Below are 20,203 nucleotides of genomic sequence, written 5' to 3'. Positions count from 1 at the left end.
AATAAGACAAAAAAAATCTTGAGCGTGCATGACCATTCATGACCCCCCCACTGTATTTACAGTATTTACTGCAAGTCTCTTGAGGTATTTCTCTTAGTATATCTAGCCACTGGGATTTTTTCCCACTCTTCAAGGCTAAACTGCTCCAGCTCCTTCAAGTTGGATGGGTTCTGCTGGTGTAATGCAATCTTTAAGTCATACCACAGATTCTCAATTGGATTGAGGTCTGGGCTTTGACTAGGCCATTCCAAGACATTTAAATGTTTCCCCGTAAACCACTCGAGTGTTGCTTTAGTAAAATGCTTAGAGTCATTGTCCTGCTCTAAAGGTGAACCTCTGTCCTAGTCTCAAATCTCTGGAAGATTGAAACATGTTTCCCTCAAGAATTTCCCTGTATTTAGTGCCACCCATCATTCCTTCAATTCTGACAAGTTTCCCAGTCCCTGACGAAAAATATGCCCACAGCATGATGCTGCCACCACCATGCTTCACTGTGGGGATGGTGTTGTGGTGCCATATTCATCCATTTTTTAATAATTGATTTAATGGTGCTCCGTGGGATGTTCAAAGTTTCTGATATTTTTTTACAACCCAACCCTGATCTGTGCATCTCCACAACTTTGTCCCTGACCTGTTTGGAAAACTTCTTGGTCTTTATGGTGCCGCTTGCTTGGTGGTGCCCCTTGCTTAGTGGTGTTGCAGACTGGGGCCTTTAAGAACAGGTGTATATATACTGAGATCATGTGACAGATCATGTGACAATTAGACTTTATTTAACTAATTATGTGACTTTTGAAGGTAATTGGTTGCCCCAGATCTTATTTAGGGGCTTCATAGCAAAGGGGGGTGAATGCATATGGACACACCACTTTTCCATTTTAAATTAATTTTTTAAGTATAGTAAGTCATTTTAAGTAATTTTTTCCATTTCACTCCACCAATTTGGACTATTTTGTGTATGTCCATTACATGAAATCCAAAATAAAAATCTATTTAAATTACAGGTTGTACTGCAACAAAATAGGAAAAATGCCAAGGGGGAATTTCACGACTTCCGCCGAAGTTGGTCGCTCTCCTTGTTCAGGCGGCGTTCGGCGGTTAACGTCACCTGTCTTCTAGCCATCGCCACTCCACCTTTCATTTTTCCATTTGTTTTGTCTTGTTTTCCACACACCTGGTTTACATCTCTTCATGATTATTATGTGTATTTAGTCCTCTGTTCCCTCCATGTCTGTGTGGGTTATTGTTTATTGTCTAGGTTGGTACGCTTCCGGCTGGGTTGTGCCGGGGATTTGTGGCAGCCGGTACTTTGTACTTGGTTGTTGTACTTTGTGCTGCCTCACTTGTTCTTTGGCCATCTCTTTTTGTGACGCGGTTGCGTTCTGTTCTTACTATTGCCTCAGTAAAGTGCTTCTTTGTTCACTCATCTCTGCGCTCCTGCGCCTGACTTCCATGCACCAGCTACACCCACCGTATGACAAGGATGAATACTTTTGCAAGGCACTGTATACTGGAAGTTCTATGTAAAATGAGGGTTTGTTGACTGGATGTATTTGCAGTACCTGCAACAAGCTTCAGAGACTGTTGTAATCATCAAGTTTCCTTTTTATTTTCATATTCTAAAATGCAAAGGACATAACAGGATTTGAGAATAAATCCCAGGTTGAGTGCACAAAAATGTTTCCACTGCAAGCGATTATTTACAAAAATGAAAATCAACATACCCTATCTATATGTATTTCAACAGGTTCCCAATATTCAGTGTGGACCTTGCACACTTACTTAAACAAAAGAGTAGGATGTATACATGACAGTTGAATTCACTTTTCATCATGTTTCTGAACTTAGTTTAACTAAAGGTAACAACAATTCAGCAAACTTTTAGTTTTGTGAACCATTCTTATACACAGTGTTTTTAAAGTTCACTATTTGTGCATTAAGGACCACTGTATTCTTTATCCTTACCTTAAATGGGATATACTCTTTTTGAGGGAAATTGTGATCTCTGGAAATAGGCTCTGTTAAACATTAACAGGTAACATTGAACGCAAAACAACAGAAAACCCACCTTATCCCTCAGTTAACATTGCTACCTATGTATACCAATTGCTAGCAATAAATAATAATCATTTGATTGTACCACCCTTAAATAATCATATCAGTTATTAGTGCCGTTTTTACAAAGATCAGAGTAGATTTTGAAAATGTAAAAATTGTTCTTGCTTGCAGCTTGAAGGGAGAAGGATTCCTTTGCCTCATGTACAGTATGGCAACGATCTAACAAGCAGATCAACTGTTAGTATGTCTCTGCTTTACAATATACTGTACACAGAATCATGATTTTGGTTGTTAAAAGATGAGCATACCCACTGGGCAAACTGGTCGAATCAAAGTTGTTTCCATTTCATTTCAACCCCAAAAATCAATGTGATGACTTTGAATTAACGTGGAAAACTAATTAGATTAGCAAAAAGTCATCAACGTACGGTTATTTGGTACTTTTATAACCCTAAATCCAATGACATTGTGAAATGTTGTGTTGATTTCACGTTGAATTAAAGTTAGTTGACAACTCAACCAAATGTAAATCAAAAGTAGACGTTGAACTGACCTCTGTGCCCTGTGGGTATTAACCAGAGTTCCGTTTCAGTGTGATTTGGTTGACAGACAGTTTCCAGTGGCAATTATTTTTAACAGCACTGCATTCTGTTTTTGATTGATGTCTCCTACTAATAACAAGATACAAATAGATTTTTGAAAGCTATAACAATTCAGTTCAACACTATGCGTGCTAGTTATATCAAGATAAGCCAAAAACACTTACTATCGATTAAAGAAAAATCTGATATGAAATGTGTCCATTGTCTGGAAGAAGTTCAACACAGATGGGGTTTTAAATACAGGAAATACATGATAACTTATTTTTTCAAACCTTCAGTAGGCAATAATAACGAAAGTGCTCTTTTGTCAAACCAGTAAAAAAATAATTTCTACACGTCCCATCGGCTGATTGGAGTACTTCATGACAAAATGTGTTAACAACTGTTCGTTTATCGATGGTCCTTTCCACCATCACTCCATCTCCCCATTCTCTTCCTCACCTACTTCTCCTGCTACTCTGTCGTACCTAGTGATGTGTTATTTGTTGAAGGGCAGACAGGCAGGCAATGTGACAGTGGAGCAGGATGGGCCTGCTAAGGGCTCTGCCACCTCTCCCTCCAGCTCTGTCCAGGTCCCCTTCTCTGGGTTAAAGCAGATGGTGGAAGACTTGTAGGCTCCCTGCAATACAGCAGTTGAGACATCGTTATTATATTAATTCATACATGGGCATGTGACTTTGAGGTTTTTCAAAGTGTTTCAAGGTAATTTAAAGGTATTTCACGGTGTCCCACCTATGGCCGTCTCTATCAGGACTGAAACTAATCTAGCCACCAGGTTGTTGGTATTCCTAAACCCATACTGGAGGCCTAAATACCCTAAGCTATTGTGCTTTTAAAACAAGAAAATACAACTTCATACTCACACACAACCATACATACTGTATAGCAATTCAACTAAACCTAGGATAAGCATTAACGTAGGATAAAGATAGTGAGATTAGCCTTTACCATGCTCCAGCTGTATCCTCCCACTAGGAAGATGCTGTTGTCCAGGATGCAACAGCCGGGGCCACTGCGTCCCTCCAGGATTGGTGTCTGGAGGATGTTCCACTGGTCCGCTTTGGGGTCATAACACTCCACCAGCATTACGTCCAGGTGAGAGAAACCTGAGCACAGCAGAAAGGAAACACGATGAGGAACCCTCATTGTGATTTCCCACACTGCAATATTCCTAGAATAATGCTCAACTGAGGACAAGCTAGAGGGGTCATATGGTTTTATGGGTCAAGCTATTGAATCCAATTGAGCATTAGTGGACAGCATCCCTGAGAATATAGAGAATATACTAGTATTCAGAGGTTCCATCTTCTACTCCACATTAATTTATGTGGCTAAGTGCAAAAAATGGAGTAGCTGAGACATGCCAGTCTTTACCTTTCAGATGGTTGCCCCCAATAGTGTAGAGGCGGTCATTCATCCCAGCCAGGGCATGAATGGCTCTCTTTGTGTTCATATCCTGTTTCCTGGCCCACACATCCATGATGGAGTCATAGCAATACAGCCAGGAAACATATTCTCCATTATGGACTCCACCTATAGTGGTATAGCAGACACACACATAAAGATGTTATTATTAGCTATGAATGGACACATCAGGATCAATTGACCCATCACTCTGCTTACCTCCCCTATATCTGTCTGTTCCCCAGCTCTATTCCCCACTTCAGCATAGATTGTCGTATGTCGTTGTGTTCCCCAGTTCTGACACTGTTCCTGCCCTGTTCCATGTCTGTGCTATATTAAATGTTCTCTCTCTGTACCTGCTTCTCATCTCCAGCGTCGGTTCTTACACATCCTGACTAAGTGTGCAGGGAAATCAACAAGTCTATGTATGCATTGATAGGTGATATTTAGCGGTCCTGCACTAATCACGATACTCCAGATCAATAGATTTTTTCAGTTCATTTTTACTGTGTCTGAGTTAGTCATTTTTCAGCTTTGCATTTTCAATATGAACTTATTTCCATTGAGATGATCTGTGAAGTCTCCCTTGTAAAATAGGTATTTTGACCTCAATGGGACAACCTATTAAAATGAAGGTTAAATAAAATGAGTGAGGTCTGACCTGAGATATATATTTTCCCATTGTGCACTGCTCCAGCGTGTGCGGCTAGGGGCTGGGGCAGGGAGGACACGTAGTTCCACTCGTTAGTCTCCAGGTTGTAGGATTCCACACTGGAGAGGTAGCCTGACTCGTTCCTTCCACCAATCACATACAGGTGCTTATCCAGGCAGCAGGCAAAGAAACTGGCTCTCCTGAGGAGGATGTGTCAACCAGACAACATCATTAAAACAACCAGGACAGTGTGTGTGTGTGTGTGTGTGTGTGGGTGGGTGGGTGGTGGATGCCTTGTTGGACAAAGTTACAACTCAGGTATAACCTCTGCATGTAAAAAAAAAAAACAATAAACAAAGATGTTTTATTGTCACATACACAGGATAGGTGCTGTGAAATGTGATGTTTTACAGTATCAGCCATAGTAGTAAGGCGCCCCTGGAGCAAATGATGGTTAAGTGCCTTGCACAAGGGCACATTGGTAGATTTTTTTTACCTTGTCGGCTCAGGTATTAGAATCAGCAACCTTTAGTTACTGACCCTAACTGCTCTAACCACTAAGCTATTTGTATGGAATGGTTAGAACATTCAGAACCTGCAATAATTCAGTGTTAATAATCAGTACAATAATTCCCACATCTATTTGTATTGCATTATTTTGTCAATTTAGTTTGCATTGACTTACCTTTCCTGCATAGGCGGAAGTTGTATCCAGCTGTTAAATCGTGGATCATACCGGCTGACATGATTAGTGCTGTGCTTTCCTGCAAAATACATGTCAGAATCAAGATCCAGAAACAGTTCATATGGCCACTTCCTTTCTAAAATGTGAATTATGAATTGAAATACTATATATACATGAATACTTTTTTTTGTATTAGTATAACTATTGGCATTAGTAGTAGTATCAGTAGTGATGTTACCATTGGGGTTCCACTGGTCCTCTCCACCCAGCAGTAGTATGAAGTTCTCCACCTCCACCACACAGTGATGGGCACTGTTGTAAGGCATTACTGGGAGACACAAGACAACAGTGGAGGATGTCAGAAACTGGCTGAGGCAGGACACAGAATGGTGGTGTCATGGTTCCACCTGTCACCAGAGGGCGGCAGAGGCCGCCCTAGAGACTATATTGACACAGGTGTTTTTGTTGCTAATTATTATTTACTTTAAGAGAGGTATGTTTTCTGTCACCCTTTGCAGAAGCTTGATTTGTTTGCTGTGTGCGTTGTCTCCTGAGTGAGTTCCACTCTTAGTGTTGGTTGTTTTCCCAGTTTTACTTTGTACCTTCTGTTGAACGTTTTCCAGTAAATTATTTACATTTTTTCCTAAAGCACGGGTTCCTTGTCTGGTTCTCTTCTCTGCTCCTGGGTTCTACCTCACCATGTCACAACTTGACATCCAGTAAAAACTCTGTGTGTGAAAGAGCAGTAACTTGCACTCCAAACAAAGATACTTGCACTCCAAACAAAGATACTTGCACTCCAAACAAAGATACTTGCACTCCAAACAAAGATACTTGCACTCCAAACTCTAGCACAAAATCAACCAAAAGAATCAAAACAATTCATTTTAATCCAGTATTCAGACAATTGGTGTTGTTTCACATTCGACAACACACTGCATGAAGGCCAAACACTCCCAACCACCCGGTGGTGGTGAAGTCTCCCTGCCTGTTTACTGTGTGTCTAGGTGAACCTCCTTATCCCTCTCCCTCTCTCCACTCCATCTTCCCCTGCTAAAGTGACCCCCGTTGAGACGGAGAGAAACGGTCTTAGGTGACAGTCATAATGAACATGATCATGTTCACTCAATAAATCTAGAGGCCCGCACCGTGCGTGGGCTTATGAGCGTAAATCAGTGGCATGGTAAAGCCCACCTGTCTGTCTCCATCCGTCATTTCCACCGTCACCTCCACGCTAGTCTGATGGATTGCAGTTGCTGTAAAATTAGACAGCCTTGAATCTCATTTCTTTCCGATTGGCCTCTCCTCTCCTCAGCTCTGCGATTTCAAAAGCTGTGGCTGGCTGACATGCAGGGGTCTTCCTCTCATAGAGGGGAGTCTATCTCAGACAGATACTGACTTACACAGCTTAATCTTCAATAAGGGTGTGTGACATGCAGAGGTCTTCCATTGAAGGTGGAGAGCCTCAGATACGGTAGATAGGAGGACTAACAGCTTTATCTTGAGGGAAGTGGATTCTACTCCCTGACTTCAGTGCACCACACTGGCAAAAGGGTGTAGGTGGTAGATTTCGTTCACATGCCTTAATGTTATCATTTAGTAGAAGTTAAGAGATTTAAACGAGTGGTTATTTTTGTTGTGTTGTGATTTCTGCTCTTAGTAAACAACATCTGATACTGTAAAAAAAAACACTGCACCCCACTGAGGGTAAATTAGATGGTATTGAGGATAAATAGACTTATGTTCAAGTTTGCTAATTTATTTGTTTTACTCCTATTCTGATAGTCTTGTACATTACAGCCTGAAAATAGATAAGATCTATATCTGAATCAGGGATCATGATGTTCATAGATGTTGATCTCAAAATACATTTAAACTGTTCCATATTTACCACTGGAGCCGAAACTGTAAAACCACTACGTGGCAGAAACCCAATCCCTTAGAATTGGCCTTGCCTTGGCTTTACAGTAAGCTCTCAGGTTCACTAGAGGGAGTCAGACACCTCAGCATAGAAACACACTTGGTTGGGGTCGACTGAATGACTCCACGGCAACTGCACCAATCAACCGTTGCGTTACTACAGCCATCTAACATCGTTAGTGTTGCATCCCACCACATTACGTCCTTTTGTTCAGTACTGTGCTTAGATCAAGATGGATTTTTGAAGCCATGAGGTGTTAATGCCAGGTTGGCTCAGGTACTGTAGGATCAGGCAGCGGTGGACAGAGCCACTACTTTAACTGAGCCAATGTCTTTGTCTTCCATCCCTTCCCTGCTTCTTCACGGTGCGATAGGTACACTAGATGGCAAGCAAGAGTTCCTCTAGTTTCTAGAACAGACGAGCTGCAGTGATCTGACGCGACAAGAGGGATCAGACTCTCCCTAAATTGTGTTGATAAATGTCTTAATCAAACGCTATCCCTCTCAGGCTTCGCCTCATTGAAAAGTTATGATTGAATGTTAATCATCCTCTATTCCACATCCATTGTGTCGCAGCTACATCAGGTGGTTATCGATGTGTTACGTTAAGGGGATGATTTTGCAGTTTTGTCCTTCCACACGGACACGGACCATTTGAGTGTTAACTTTTAGTTTTGAATAATGGAAATCCCCATTGACCTTTTGGTTGTTACACTTTATACCAATGAGCTTTAATGAGAAAAATGTCAATACTGAAATATCAATGAGGCTGAAAGTCGTTGTGTATGCATGCCTGTTCTGGTAACATGGCTGACAAAATCAAGAGGAAATGTTAAAATACCATTAATGTAACACTGATGATAACAGAGCAGAAATGTAGCTTGTTGAGTGTTAACAGACAGCAGACAGGTGCATAGTATTTGGAACCACTGCTACAATTCTGTCTAGCTACAGATGGTATGTGTTGAAATGGTATCATGGTACATGACACTGGCAATATCAGACCAGGACCAGAAATAACTATGGGCATGTGTGAGACAAGTGTTGTTAGTGTGTTGAATGGGAGTGATTGAAAGCAGTTCTGACAAATGGACAATACAGTTGTATTGTATTGGGAGAATAGAGTGTACAGGGTCTAGGAGATGACAGTAGGGAGGTAGACCAGTGGGTAATATGTATGAATGGAGCCACATTAGTGAGAGATGCTCCCTGCCAGGCCAGAGGACAACAACTCAATATGGACACAGATGATGATGATGCAAAGGACAGATAAGGTTTTCCATTAGCACTTGTTTGACCTTTGGAAATTGGAAAGAATATAGTGGTGTCTCTCAAAAGGTCAACATAGACAGGTGGGAGAGAGAGCATAGGACACTATATCTTGAGGCAAGTAGTGTAATAGAAAGCTTGTTCTTTGTATTTGCAGAAGCATTACAGATGTAGGATCGTAACCCTTTACACTCGTGGGAATTGGCCTATATGGACAGGGCTACATTGAAATGTTTCTTATAGAAGAAATATGAAAATGTATAACTATGGTAGCAATTGAAAGGGAACAGTTTGCAGATTATGGGGAAATTATTACACCAAAGGTTAGAAAACAACCTGGCACAAGACTGATTTTATGTGCCTTTTACATTTACTGTACTTTTCGCCGCATTTGATCATAACGAAAACTGAAAATACTCTGGATACATTCAGTAACATGATAAGACTATTCCTGGAAAATGTGAGGTAGGTGCAACATAAGACACAAAAATTACACTTATTTTTGTTGTTGTCTCCAAGTGGACACACACCCCTCCAAAGTGTTCACAGTTCCTATGAACATTTCAATGCATTTTTATGACTCAAAAAACAGTCTTCAACTATAAGGTGCTTTTTGAGCTCTCCTAGCTGTGCCGTTGAGGAACTAGAGCAAGCACACTTGTAGTTGTTTTGTTTGGAACACAACCCTGCATCCCCGCCATCACACAACTACTGTTCTTGTTCACACAATCCAAAAACGGTCCATTATAAATCTCTAGCTGGTTCAGGTGGACATCATTTGAAAGCCTCTTCTAATGCCAATATGACTAGTTAAGTTATAAAATACGATCTTACAGTGTTAGGCCTCCACAAGGCATTTCAGAGAAACATATTGTAATTTTGGTGCGCATAGAAAGGAGTCGTGTGCATTCAGGTGTGTGTGGCCCGACACATGTTCTTCACAATAAACAAAAATAGGCTAATTCTGTTCAGAACAAGCCAGGGTATGACATCATGTCATCTTATAACTGTACATCGAACATAATGATCATAAACGTTGACACTGTATATGACAAGTGCACATTTGGACTCACAGGTGTTTGGCTTGCATGTGTGACATCAAAGCAGTATTTATTATAATCCTCAATGAGTCATCTTTCAAAATACATTGAGTCCTCTTAATTTACAGCATTTCCCTCACTCAGACATCAAATAATGAGCAAAAGTTGCCCAATGGGGGCAACTTCTTGTCGCGCTGGGTGCTCAAGTTCAGAATAGCTGTCAGTCAAAACAGTGCTGTGAAGCACAAGGACAGAGCTCTGACATCATGTTTAGTATGTTACTGTACAGCCACTGCGTTCCAATTTAGCCGTTTTATCAGTGCCCAAATCTTCCATTTTCAATCTGTATACGGGTATGAGTGTAAAGGGCTACTTTGTTGACTATTTTGTTGCACATCAGGAAATGCAAACTTGCAGTGTATTCAAGGTTTAAAAAGACTTCTAAAGTTCCTAATTTCCACTTTCCTAACGAAACGTGTCAACCCCTACAAAAATGCCCATTAATTATAATCCACATAATTATTCACATTTCCTGTTGCTGCAGGATTATTTTCAAGCTGTAGCAAACTGGCTCAAATTAAGATCCTACATCTGTAAGTTATTGGGCAAAGAATATCCACAAAATGTGCTTTTAGCTTTGCAAGGTTTTTCAAGTTGTCGATGCATGTCCAAAAACCAAAATGGTTTTATTAGCTTGGAGGGATGTTTCTTTTCTCTTTATCTCTCTACTATCTGTCTGGCATACTCAATATTCAATAATAATATATTGTATCTTAATATATTGGACAGTAACATTCTATAATGTTAATCTACACGCCACTATGTCGTTAGATGACTATAAATCTGGCCATGCGTCTTTGCCAGGAGATTTCAGCAAAAACAAGGAAAACTCCATGCCATGGTGGTGTGCCTGTAAAGTCACGCTCTGATTAAAAACGTACTAAAAGTGCTAGTAATACACCATTACCTCTAGGAATTTGAGGAACTTCTTCCTTCTTCCCTCATTTGACCAGAAAATGTACTTGTGCTAAAAGGTAAAGCCTCGTAACATTAAACTTGAAATAAACCAACCCTTGAAATCCTATTGTTGATTCGTGGGTTGAAATCTGGTTAAAATTAGACATAAACTGTGTATGACCTTTTGTGAAATCATCCCAAAAAAACGATTGATGTTCAACAAAATATAAAATATGACGTTGATAGAATGTTGATTAATTTGACGCTTATAACAGAAGAAGCTTCAGGTAAAAGACGGCGCTACTACTCACTAGTGAGGATCTTCCATGTCTTCTTCTCGTCATCATAGTACTGGACCAGATTACTGGGGAGTCGATCAGGTCCAGGAGGCAAGCCACCCACCAGCAACAGCATCCTCTTATTGGAACGAATCCTGGAGTAAAGTGGGTGTGGAGGGGTTGGGGTTGGGGTTGGGGTTGGGGTTTTGGGGTTGGGGGGGTTGGGGTTGGGGTTTGGATGGGGTTGGGGTTGGGGGGGTTGGGGTTTGGATGGGGTTGAGGTTGGGGTTGGGGTTGGATGGGGGGGGTTTGGTTGGGGTTGGGGTTGGGGTTGGGGTTGGAGGGGGTTTTGGAGGGGTTTGGATGGGGTTGGGGTTGGGGTTTGGGGGTTTTGGGGTTGGGGTTGGGGTTTGGATGGGGTTGGGGTTGGGGTGGAGGGGTTTGGATGGGGTTGGGGTGGGGTTGGGGTTGGGGTTGGGGTTTGGATGGGGTTGGGGTTGGGGTTGGGGTTGGGGTTGGGGTTTGGATGGGGTTGGGGTTGGGGTTGGGGTGGAGGGGGTTTGAAGTGTGGGGATAAGAGGGAGGAAACACAAAGATTACATAACTGATATAGATTAAATAAAACAACCACCGACATCAAACAAAAATACAAGATTTTCCATTATAGCACCAAGCCAACTGCAACTGATCACTACAACTTCATTGTGTTGGAAGTCATTGAACTGTAGCATATCCTATATGAAAGATTTAGATAACAAAATAATGTTCCCCATCATGTAGACACTTCCTTATTGGCCAACACTATATGAGCTATGTAGATCACAGTAGCAACATCTTAACAGCATTGTGTATTAACCTGAACACTGTATCTATTTAATAACATGGTAATAACAGAGTAACTAGACTTTGTAACATCACAACTGTTTGTCTCTGAATTGATGTGAAAAAATGAACCTGCTTGCTTTTCATATGCTTTCTGTCCAAAGGGGGTTTAACCCCTAAAGATATCTGTTTAATTAGGTGTGAAGTCATCAGACTTTTCTAAAGGGTGTCATACAGGGATGCAGATATGACTGGGCAATATACAGTAGAGTAGATCAAGATGGCTATTCCATTGGTGAAGACTCTCCATGTGGCAGTTCTGAACCAATTGTTCAACATATTCCGGAGTTCTGGGGGTTTGTTTCGTGAAATAGCCGAGCCACAAACTTTACTGTGCATTGAGTCCAGTCATCTTGTTTTGAATGAAGTTCAATGCAATTAAACAACTAACCACAAAGTAACAGTCGTTTTAACAACATTGGCCATTAATTCCAGACATTTGTTTTGTTATTTTTGATGACTAAATGACCACCGTCTCAGTGCATCCATTTGGATCATGGCCCACTCGTGTTTTTTGGGGTTATTCTCATATGCAATTGACCACTGGACATAGATAATGCTGATGAATTGAGGGGAGAGAAACAGTGGCATGTGATATTAATATGAGAAGTTTAGATCCTAGATCCGTGCTGCATTTGGACCCATGTATGGACATCTCATTAAGGAGACTACGAGGCATGGCAACATGCTACAGGACATGCAGGTCCTCTATTGTTCATAACTTTTTCTTTGATTTCCATTAGATAGGGAAACAGTAGTGTGCTCTATAAAGATATTTTGAGAAATAAATAAGGAAATGAACCATGCTATAAATTACTCTGGTAAATACATTATACACCACAAGTGCAAGATAATTGTTTATTTCTATTTTCTCCAATACTGTGAGATTAGTTTTTCAATCATAAAGCCTACTGTTTCTGAATTAAGAAGATAATGTTCAACAAATGTAACAGTCAAAATTGCTCCATAATATTTCAGAGTTATAATACAAACTCTGGTGTTTCAAGAGGTTTTTAACTAAGGTGTTTGCTGTCAACAACAGCAGCTTCAAGCACCACCAATCAATCATTTTCCTGGCAACTCCTGTCCATTAACTGTCTCGAAAATGCTGATCATGACGAACACACCATGACAAGCCATGGTTGTACTGTAGGTAAGGCAGACAAAGCAGCCATTCTCGGTATGGATCACCCAGATCTACAACTCTATAATCCATTAATTGTTTCCTTGCTCTTGTCAAGCTATTCAAAAGGTTATGTCAATAGCAGTTTTCATGTGCTCTTCTGTAATATGTTTGACAAGTGTGTCTATGTTTAATTATAAGTGACCTATATATTTTTGGGAATAATGTGATAACTCGTATTTTGGAAGAAATGCCTGAATGTACTGTTCAACTATCTTCCTATTGACTGAAGTTATGTTTCTCCATCTTTTCAGCACTTAAAAAAATGTACTGAGAGTTAACACATTTATAGTGTGAGATGGTATGGAAAATAAGGTAGATTAGACCATTCTAAAGCATCCTCACTAACCCTAACCATATCGAAGTGTACAAGGTAGTGTCTTTACCAACATTATGTGTGTGTGTGTGTGTGTGTGTGTGTGTGTGTGTGTGTGTGTGTGTGTGTGTGTGTGTGTGTGTGTGTGTGTGTGTGTGTGTGTGTGTGTGTGTGTGTGTGTGTGTGTGTGTGTGTGTGTGTGTGTGTGTGTGTGTGTGTGTACATCCTCACTTGCTGGCTGTGGTCTGCCTGCAGTGCTGTCTGAAGGGCATCAGGTGGTAGTTCATGGCATCCATCAGCAGCTTCTGGCACACTGGGTCACTCCTCATGAAGTCAACCGACTGCACCCTCTCCACCAGCTCCGGGGCCGGAATGAGGGCGAAGCGCAGCCTCTTCATCAGGTCCGGGGCGTAGTGCATGCGAGTCTCCCGGTCATGCTCCAGCCACAGCACAGACATCTGGAAGAGGGCCAGCTCTGACTCCACCGGGGGCGGCAGAGCGTCCAGCATGGCGCACATCTCCTCAAAGTTCAGCAGCAGCACATCCTCCACCAGGTACTTGTTGGCCAGCTTCTTGGTTTCGTCCAAGCCGTGCAGTGCTGCGATCTTGCAGATCTGCTTGTAGTTTTGTACAGAGATCTGGTCATTGAGGAACTGCACGCTGAGCTTGGTGATCTGGGGGACATTAAGGATCTTGCTGACCGAGAGCACCTCTTCCACAGTGTCCAGAGAGAGAGTGACGTTGGCAGTGTACAGGTACTCCAGCACTAGCCGTAGTCCGATGGAGGAGCAGCCTTGGAGAACCAGGTTGTTGATGGACCGGGGGCTGGCCATCAGCTTGTCATCTGGGGAGGAAGACGGGGTACCACTGCTCCCCTGGTCTTTGTTGTTGTTGTTCCCCTCGTTGTTTAGCATATGACTGCTGGAGAAGAGACACCTGAAATACTGAGAGCAGGACGCCAGCACTGCTTTGTGGCAGTGGAACTGCTGTCCTTGGGCAGTGAGAGTCACATCACAGAAAAGCTGTTTCCTCCATAGCAGGTTGAGCCCGTGCAGCAGGGTGTCACTGTGTGTAGGGTCAAAGGTGGATGTTCTATCACCCGATCTGGACATGACTTCACCTAAGCAACAAATACACCATGCAAGCCATTTAGCCTACATCTAGACCATGTATCTATTAATAAAATAACATGATATCATCATCACAGTCAGGAGGGAATTGTCTCTAATACCTTCACGTTATACCGATCATAATGGTTAGTTAAATGAATATTGATCCGATCGAACCGGTAAACCATCATGCTGCTCCCGCCGATACTATTCTGCAATGAACAATATAGTTCGGTCCGGTTGGCTATCATTTCAACTTTGCGTTGGCTCATGCCGGAAGGCAATAGAAAATAAAAACCTATTGTCCCAAGAATGTGCCATTCAATTGCTATTTGCATTATTTCAAGACAAGATAATTTCAATTGACGCTGCGGTTTGACGCGCATTGCCAAAACAAAGTATGAGAGGAGATGCTGCAGCGCCTTCTCTTTGATAACGCAATTTAAGTTGTTGAATAAGGGAAAGGCAACCCCTATGCAAAGATAATATGCAGCATTCAGCTAACACTTATCGTTCTCCTCTTATCTTGCTGCACTCTCACAATGATCAAATGTACACATCCACAAATGCACGCACGGAGTGATACAAAAGCAATTAGTTTGTCCCCTCACACAGCCGACATCACTGTGCTCGGTGCGGAAGCTTTTTCTCCTTTTACCTGAGTTACGACTATTCAGACATGAGTATCGGAAATGATTAATTCAGTGCAGCAATTCAACAATATAAATGAAACATGCACATGTGTATGTAGTTAAACAACGCTAAAAATGCATTTACTACATGAAAAATGTTTGTAAACTTGATATAAGCGTCCTGTACTACCTTGTTTCGTAGTCGCCACATTCTCTAAAGCGCCTGTCACAACTAAATGATGTGAGCAGCTTGCTTCAGATCAAGCCAAACTTACCTGATTACGAGCTTGTAAAAAGCTTCAGGTTCCCAATAATCTCACTTGATTTTTCTTTGTTCTCCTTTTTCTTTAGATGTGTTCCTTTCCTTTAAAAGTCTATGGTCGGAGCCACAGAATAATTATTGATTCTCACTCATAAAGTCACTATTTCAGGTTATTTGTTGGCGTTGATCATTTGTTCTTCTGAATTAACAAGAAGTGTGTGAGTGTGTGAGAGGGAGCTGTGCTTTCTGCAAGAGAAGAAGAAGAAGAAATATACGTGTGACAAATTATGCTACCAAGAAACAACACATCATTATCCTTGGGCCTGGGGCTCAGTGAGTCGTAACGAGAGTAATAGGAAATCCACGGTTGGGGAGAGAAACGGTCGTGCATGGCCAGTGGAGAGAGACCATGCAGGGGTATGGATGCTGGAGAGACTCGCAAAATTATGGCTCAAGGCTATTGTAAAAACTGTCGAGCGTAAATGACTGCGATTTCAAACATCTATGGAAGAAAGAAAAGAGAAAGGGGGAGAAAACCCGAGTCTTCCCTCGCTGTTATAGAGAGAACCGTCAAGTTTTAGTGCGCATTGCTAATTAGTCAATTTCTCTCTGCCTTCACAGCCCGACGACTTTGCTGCTGAGCTGAAACTGCTAATTTCTGGGACCAGCCTTTTTTTGGCTGTGAACTGGATGGATGAATGAATGGCTTGTCTCGCACAAATGACAAAAAGCCCCTGCCTTAATCTCCATCGCCAAAATAACCTCTCATCTCATTCTGCTCCTGCTAGTCCAACTTTAGTGGATTATATGCCTCACATTTGGACATAGAGTATGATATTACCAATAATAGTTTTATAATTTTAATTCTAAAACATATTTGTGTATGTTTGACAAAATTGTGTTCTGGGAGCATAAATTCATTCTCATTCCAATAACCAGCCACATTGTAGCAAGTTAAATTGGCATGCATATAATCATCCATTATATAGCTATTTTAGTATCTAAAAGCAGAAGTTATCAGATATGTGTAGCTTGATAGAATAGTTATTGTGACATGGACATAGATAGGTCTACTGTAGGCCTACACAATAGAAAGGAATGAGTGTATTTATATTTATTATGGATCCCCAAGGCAGCAGCTACTCTTCCTGGGGTCCAGCAACATTAAGGCAGTTATATACAATTAAAAACATTGCATTACATTTCACAACAGATTTCACAACACATTAAGTGTGTGCCCTCAGGCCACTACTACCACATATCTGCATCACAAAATCGATGTGTACGTGTGTGTGTATAGTGCGTATGTTATCGTGTGTGTGTATGCGTGTGTCTGTGCCTGTATGTGTCTCTTCACAGTCCTGTTCCATAAGGTGTATTTGTATCTGTTTTTTAAATCAGATGTTACGTCTTGCATGAGTTACTTGATGTGGAATAGAGTTCCATGTAGTCATGGATATAAGTAGTACTGTAAGCCTCCAGTAGTCTGTTCTGGACTTAGGGACTGTGAAGAGACCTCTGGTGGCCTGTCCCTACAAATGAGCCCATACAGGATAGGCCTCACAACCCATTTTGACAGCATTTCTAAGTAATTTCACCTTATAGTAGGTGTACAGATGCACTGTCAACTCCAATAAAGACACACCACATATCTGATATTTGTTGTCTCGTAACTCATATGATGATTCCATGAGTCTAACAATGTCTACCCATATTATCAACATGTTACATATACATTGGGGCAAAAAGGTATTTAGTCAGCCACCAATTGTGCAAGTTCTCCCACTTAAAAAAGATGAAATAGGCCTGTAATTTTCATCATAGGTACTCTTCAACTATGACAGACAAAATGAGAAAAAAAATCCAGAAAATCACATTGTAGGATTTGTAATGAATTTATTGCAAATTATGGTGGAAAATAAGTATTTGGTCACCTACAAACAAGCAAGATTTCTGTCTCTCACAGACCTGTAACTTCTTCTTTAAGAAGCTCCTCTGTCCTCCACTCGTTACCTGTATTCATGGCACCTGTTTGAACTTGTTATCAGTATAAAAGACACCTGTCCACAACCTCAAACAATCACACTCCAAACTCCACTATGGCCAAGACCAAAGAGCTATCAAAGGACACCAGAAACAAAATTGTAGACCTGCACCAGGCTGGGAAGACTGAATCTGAAATAGGTAAGCAGCTTGGTTTGAAGAAATCAATTGTGGGAGCAATTATTAGGAAATGGAAGACATATAAGACCACTGATAATCTCCCTCGATCTGGGGCTCCACGCAAGATCTCACCCCGTGGGGTCAAAATGATCACAAGAACGGTGAGCACAAATCCCAGAACCACATGGGGGGACCTAGTGAATGACCTGCAGAGAGCTGGGACCAAAGTAACAAAGCCTACCATCAGTAACACACTACGCCGCCAGGGACTCAAATCCTGCAGTGCCAGACGTGTCCCCCTGCTTAAGCCAGTACATATCCAGGCCCGTCTGAAGTTTGCTAGAGAGCATTTGGATGATCCAGAAGAAGATTGGTAGAATGTCATATGGTCAGATGAAACCAAAATAGAAAATTTGGAGGACAAAGAATGCTGAGTTGCATCCAAAGAACACCATACCTACTGTGAAGCATGGGGGTGGAAACATCATGCTTTGGGGCTGTTTTTCTGCAAAGGGACCAGGATGACTGATCCATGTACAGGAAAGAATGAATGGGGCCATGTGACTTTGAGTGATAACCTCCTTCCATCAGCAAGGGCATTGAAGATGAAACGTGGTTGGGTCTTTCAGCATGACAATGATCCCAAACACACCGCCCGGGCAACGAAGGAGTGGCTTCGTAAGAAGCATTTCAAGGTCCTGGAGTGGCCGAGCCAGTCTCCAGATCTCAACCCCATAGAAAATCTTTGGAGGGAGTGAAAGTCTGTGTTGCCCAGCAACAGCCCCAAAACATCACTGCTCTAGAGGAGATCTGCATGGAGGAATGGGCCAAAATACCAGCAACAGTGTGTGAAAACCTTGTGAAGACTTACAGAAAACATTTGACCCCTGTCATTGCCAACAAAGGATATATAACAAAATTGAGATCAACTTCTGTTATTGACCAAATACTTATTTTCCACCATAATTTGCAAATAAATTAATTAAAAATCCTATATTTACACTGTAAATATGTCAGAAAGCCATTTTTTTTAATCCTTTATTTAACTATGTAAGTCAGTTAAGAACATATTCTTATTTTCAATGATGGCCTAGGAACAGTGGGTTCCAGATTTTTACCTTGTCAGCTCGGGGATTCAATCTTGCAACCTTTCGGTTACTAGTCCAATGCTCTAACCACTAGGCTACCTGCCACCCCATACATAATGCTGTTATGAAAGCATTGTTATAACACTTTACACAGTATCTTGGGAGGTAACATCTTATGTTCAGAACTGTTTGATCCAACTGATTGGTGCTACAACTATGTGGTTTTAGTGTCACTCAATACACGGGGTACTATATCTTATCACATACAATTACCTATACTATTTCATCACATACAATTAAATTGTCATTCTTAATTGACTATATGCTGCATTTAGGTTGATGTATCATCACAATTGTCATATTGAGGGGCTAAATAACAAAGCAAGTTGATGAAACATGTCTTTCCCACAAAGCAAACCATGAAAACAAAACATTCAAGCAAATCAATTTTAAATCTGTTATAGCACTTATTAGGTTGGACTGAACTGTCAATTAAATAAAGAGCGCAATTGGAGCAAAAACGTGCACATCCAAGGGTCCCCCGGGACCAGAACTGACAGATACCTCCTCACAAGTTATAAAATGACGGATAAGGATAAATGAGCCTGTTCATGTACTATGAAATAGAGCAACACCATCCGATAATAGTAGGCCACACAAACAGTGGGTTTTAACATTAATAAAAGATAGAATCTTTCTTGATGCCTTTTGATGGTTGAATGTTGGACAACAGGACAGTACCACCTCTCAACCCAGTGTGGTTTATAGATCATACAGCTACTACCGGAGTCTTGTAAAATGTAATCAGACCATCTGAGCATCTTGTGTACTCATTTAGTGGTTTGGCTATAGAGCCCCACAGTGGAGGTTTCATAATTCCCATAAAACCTAGCGGTCAAACAGGGAAATGGTTCCAATCACTTTTCCACCATACAATTTTTCTCATAGGGAAAGGCTTGCCCTGGCATGACGTTTTGATAGCCATATAAATCTCTCTCGGACAAGTTGACTTTTATCAATATATTTGGCACTATTTACTCTCAGATTCAAAAAAGATAAATCGCATCAAAGTAGACATCATGCAAGACTACAGATCCCTGCAAGCTCTTGCACATCATCTCTTTGCTTACAGTTATTGTGTCAATTTAAAACTTGCACAAGACAGTTCACAGAATTGTTAATTTAAATAAATATACGCAATGTATTCCTGACCAAATGTAGCTAACATTGGAAAGTTAATCCAGAGAATCTCACCTTTGCCTCGATTTGGTAGTCTCGTCCAGGTCATCATGGCATTTGTAGTTCTTTATGATAGCCACATTAGCAGCTAATTAGCATTTCATTTTGATGGGGGTAAATACGGGTAAATATATTGATAAAAGTCACCTTGTCCTAGAGAGATTTACACGATTATCAAAACATCTTGGCAGGGTAAGCCGACACGAAACACAGACATTATTTTAAATCTTTCTAAAATCCCCTATGGTAAAAATAAATGGAAAAACAATTGACCGCTATGATTTACGGGTATTATGACTCATATTGTGGTACTCTATACATGTTTCAAGCAATGTCCATCACTGGATACTGCTCAATGAATTTGTGTTCATCAAGTTAAACATAATAATTTTGATTATACAGTACTCCAACCTTAAACGACTCAACATACAGTATAATCATATTCTAATACCAAGCTATAACCT

The 20,203-nt window shown here is 41.1% G+C and overlaps 1 protein-coding gene across 1 annotated transcript; it reads right to left on the bottom strand.

The window, feature by feature from the left end:
- Window positions 1–1,590: 1,590 nt before the first annotated feature.
- On the bottom strand, window positions 1,591–15,920 carry LOC118401670 (kelch-like protein 14). Its single transcript, XM_035799254.2, has 9 exons — window positions 15,263–15,920; window positions 13,478–14,366; window positions 10,899–11,020; window positions 5,640–5,729; window positions 5,402–5,480; window positions 4,726–4,916; window positions 4,035–4,193; window positions 3,609–3,766; window positions 1,591–3,279 (listed from the first exon to the last, which is right to left on the bottom strand). Exons 2-9 carry the CDS (start codon window positions 14,356–14,358, stop codon window positions 3,139–3,141), a joined length of 1,821 nt encoding a protein of 606 aa, XP_035655147.2. The 5' UTR covers window positions 14,359–14,366; window positions 15,263–15,920; the 3' UTR covers window positions 1,591–3,138.
- Window positions 15,921–20,203: the final 4,283 nt, after the last annotated feature.

Source organism: Oncorhynchus keta, chromosome 23 (assembly GCF_023373465.1).
Source record: "Oncorhynchus keta strain PuntledgeMale-10-30-2019 chromosome 23, Oket_V2, whole genome shotgun sequence".
NCBI lineage: Eukaryota > Metazoa > Chordata > Actinopteri > Salmoniformes > Salmonidae > Oncorhynchus > Oncorhynchus keta.
Note: the sequence above shows the minus strand (reverse complement) of the source record. Positions and strands in the feature narration are given on the sequence as shown.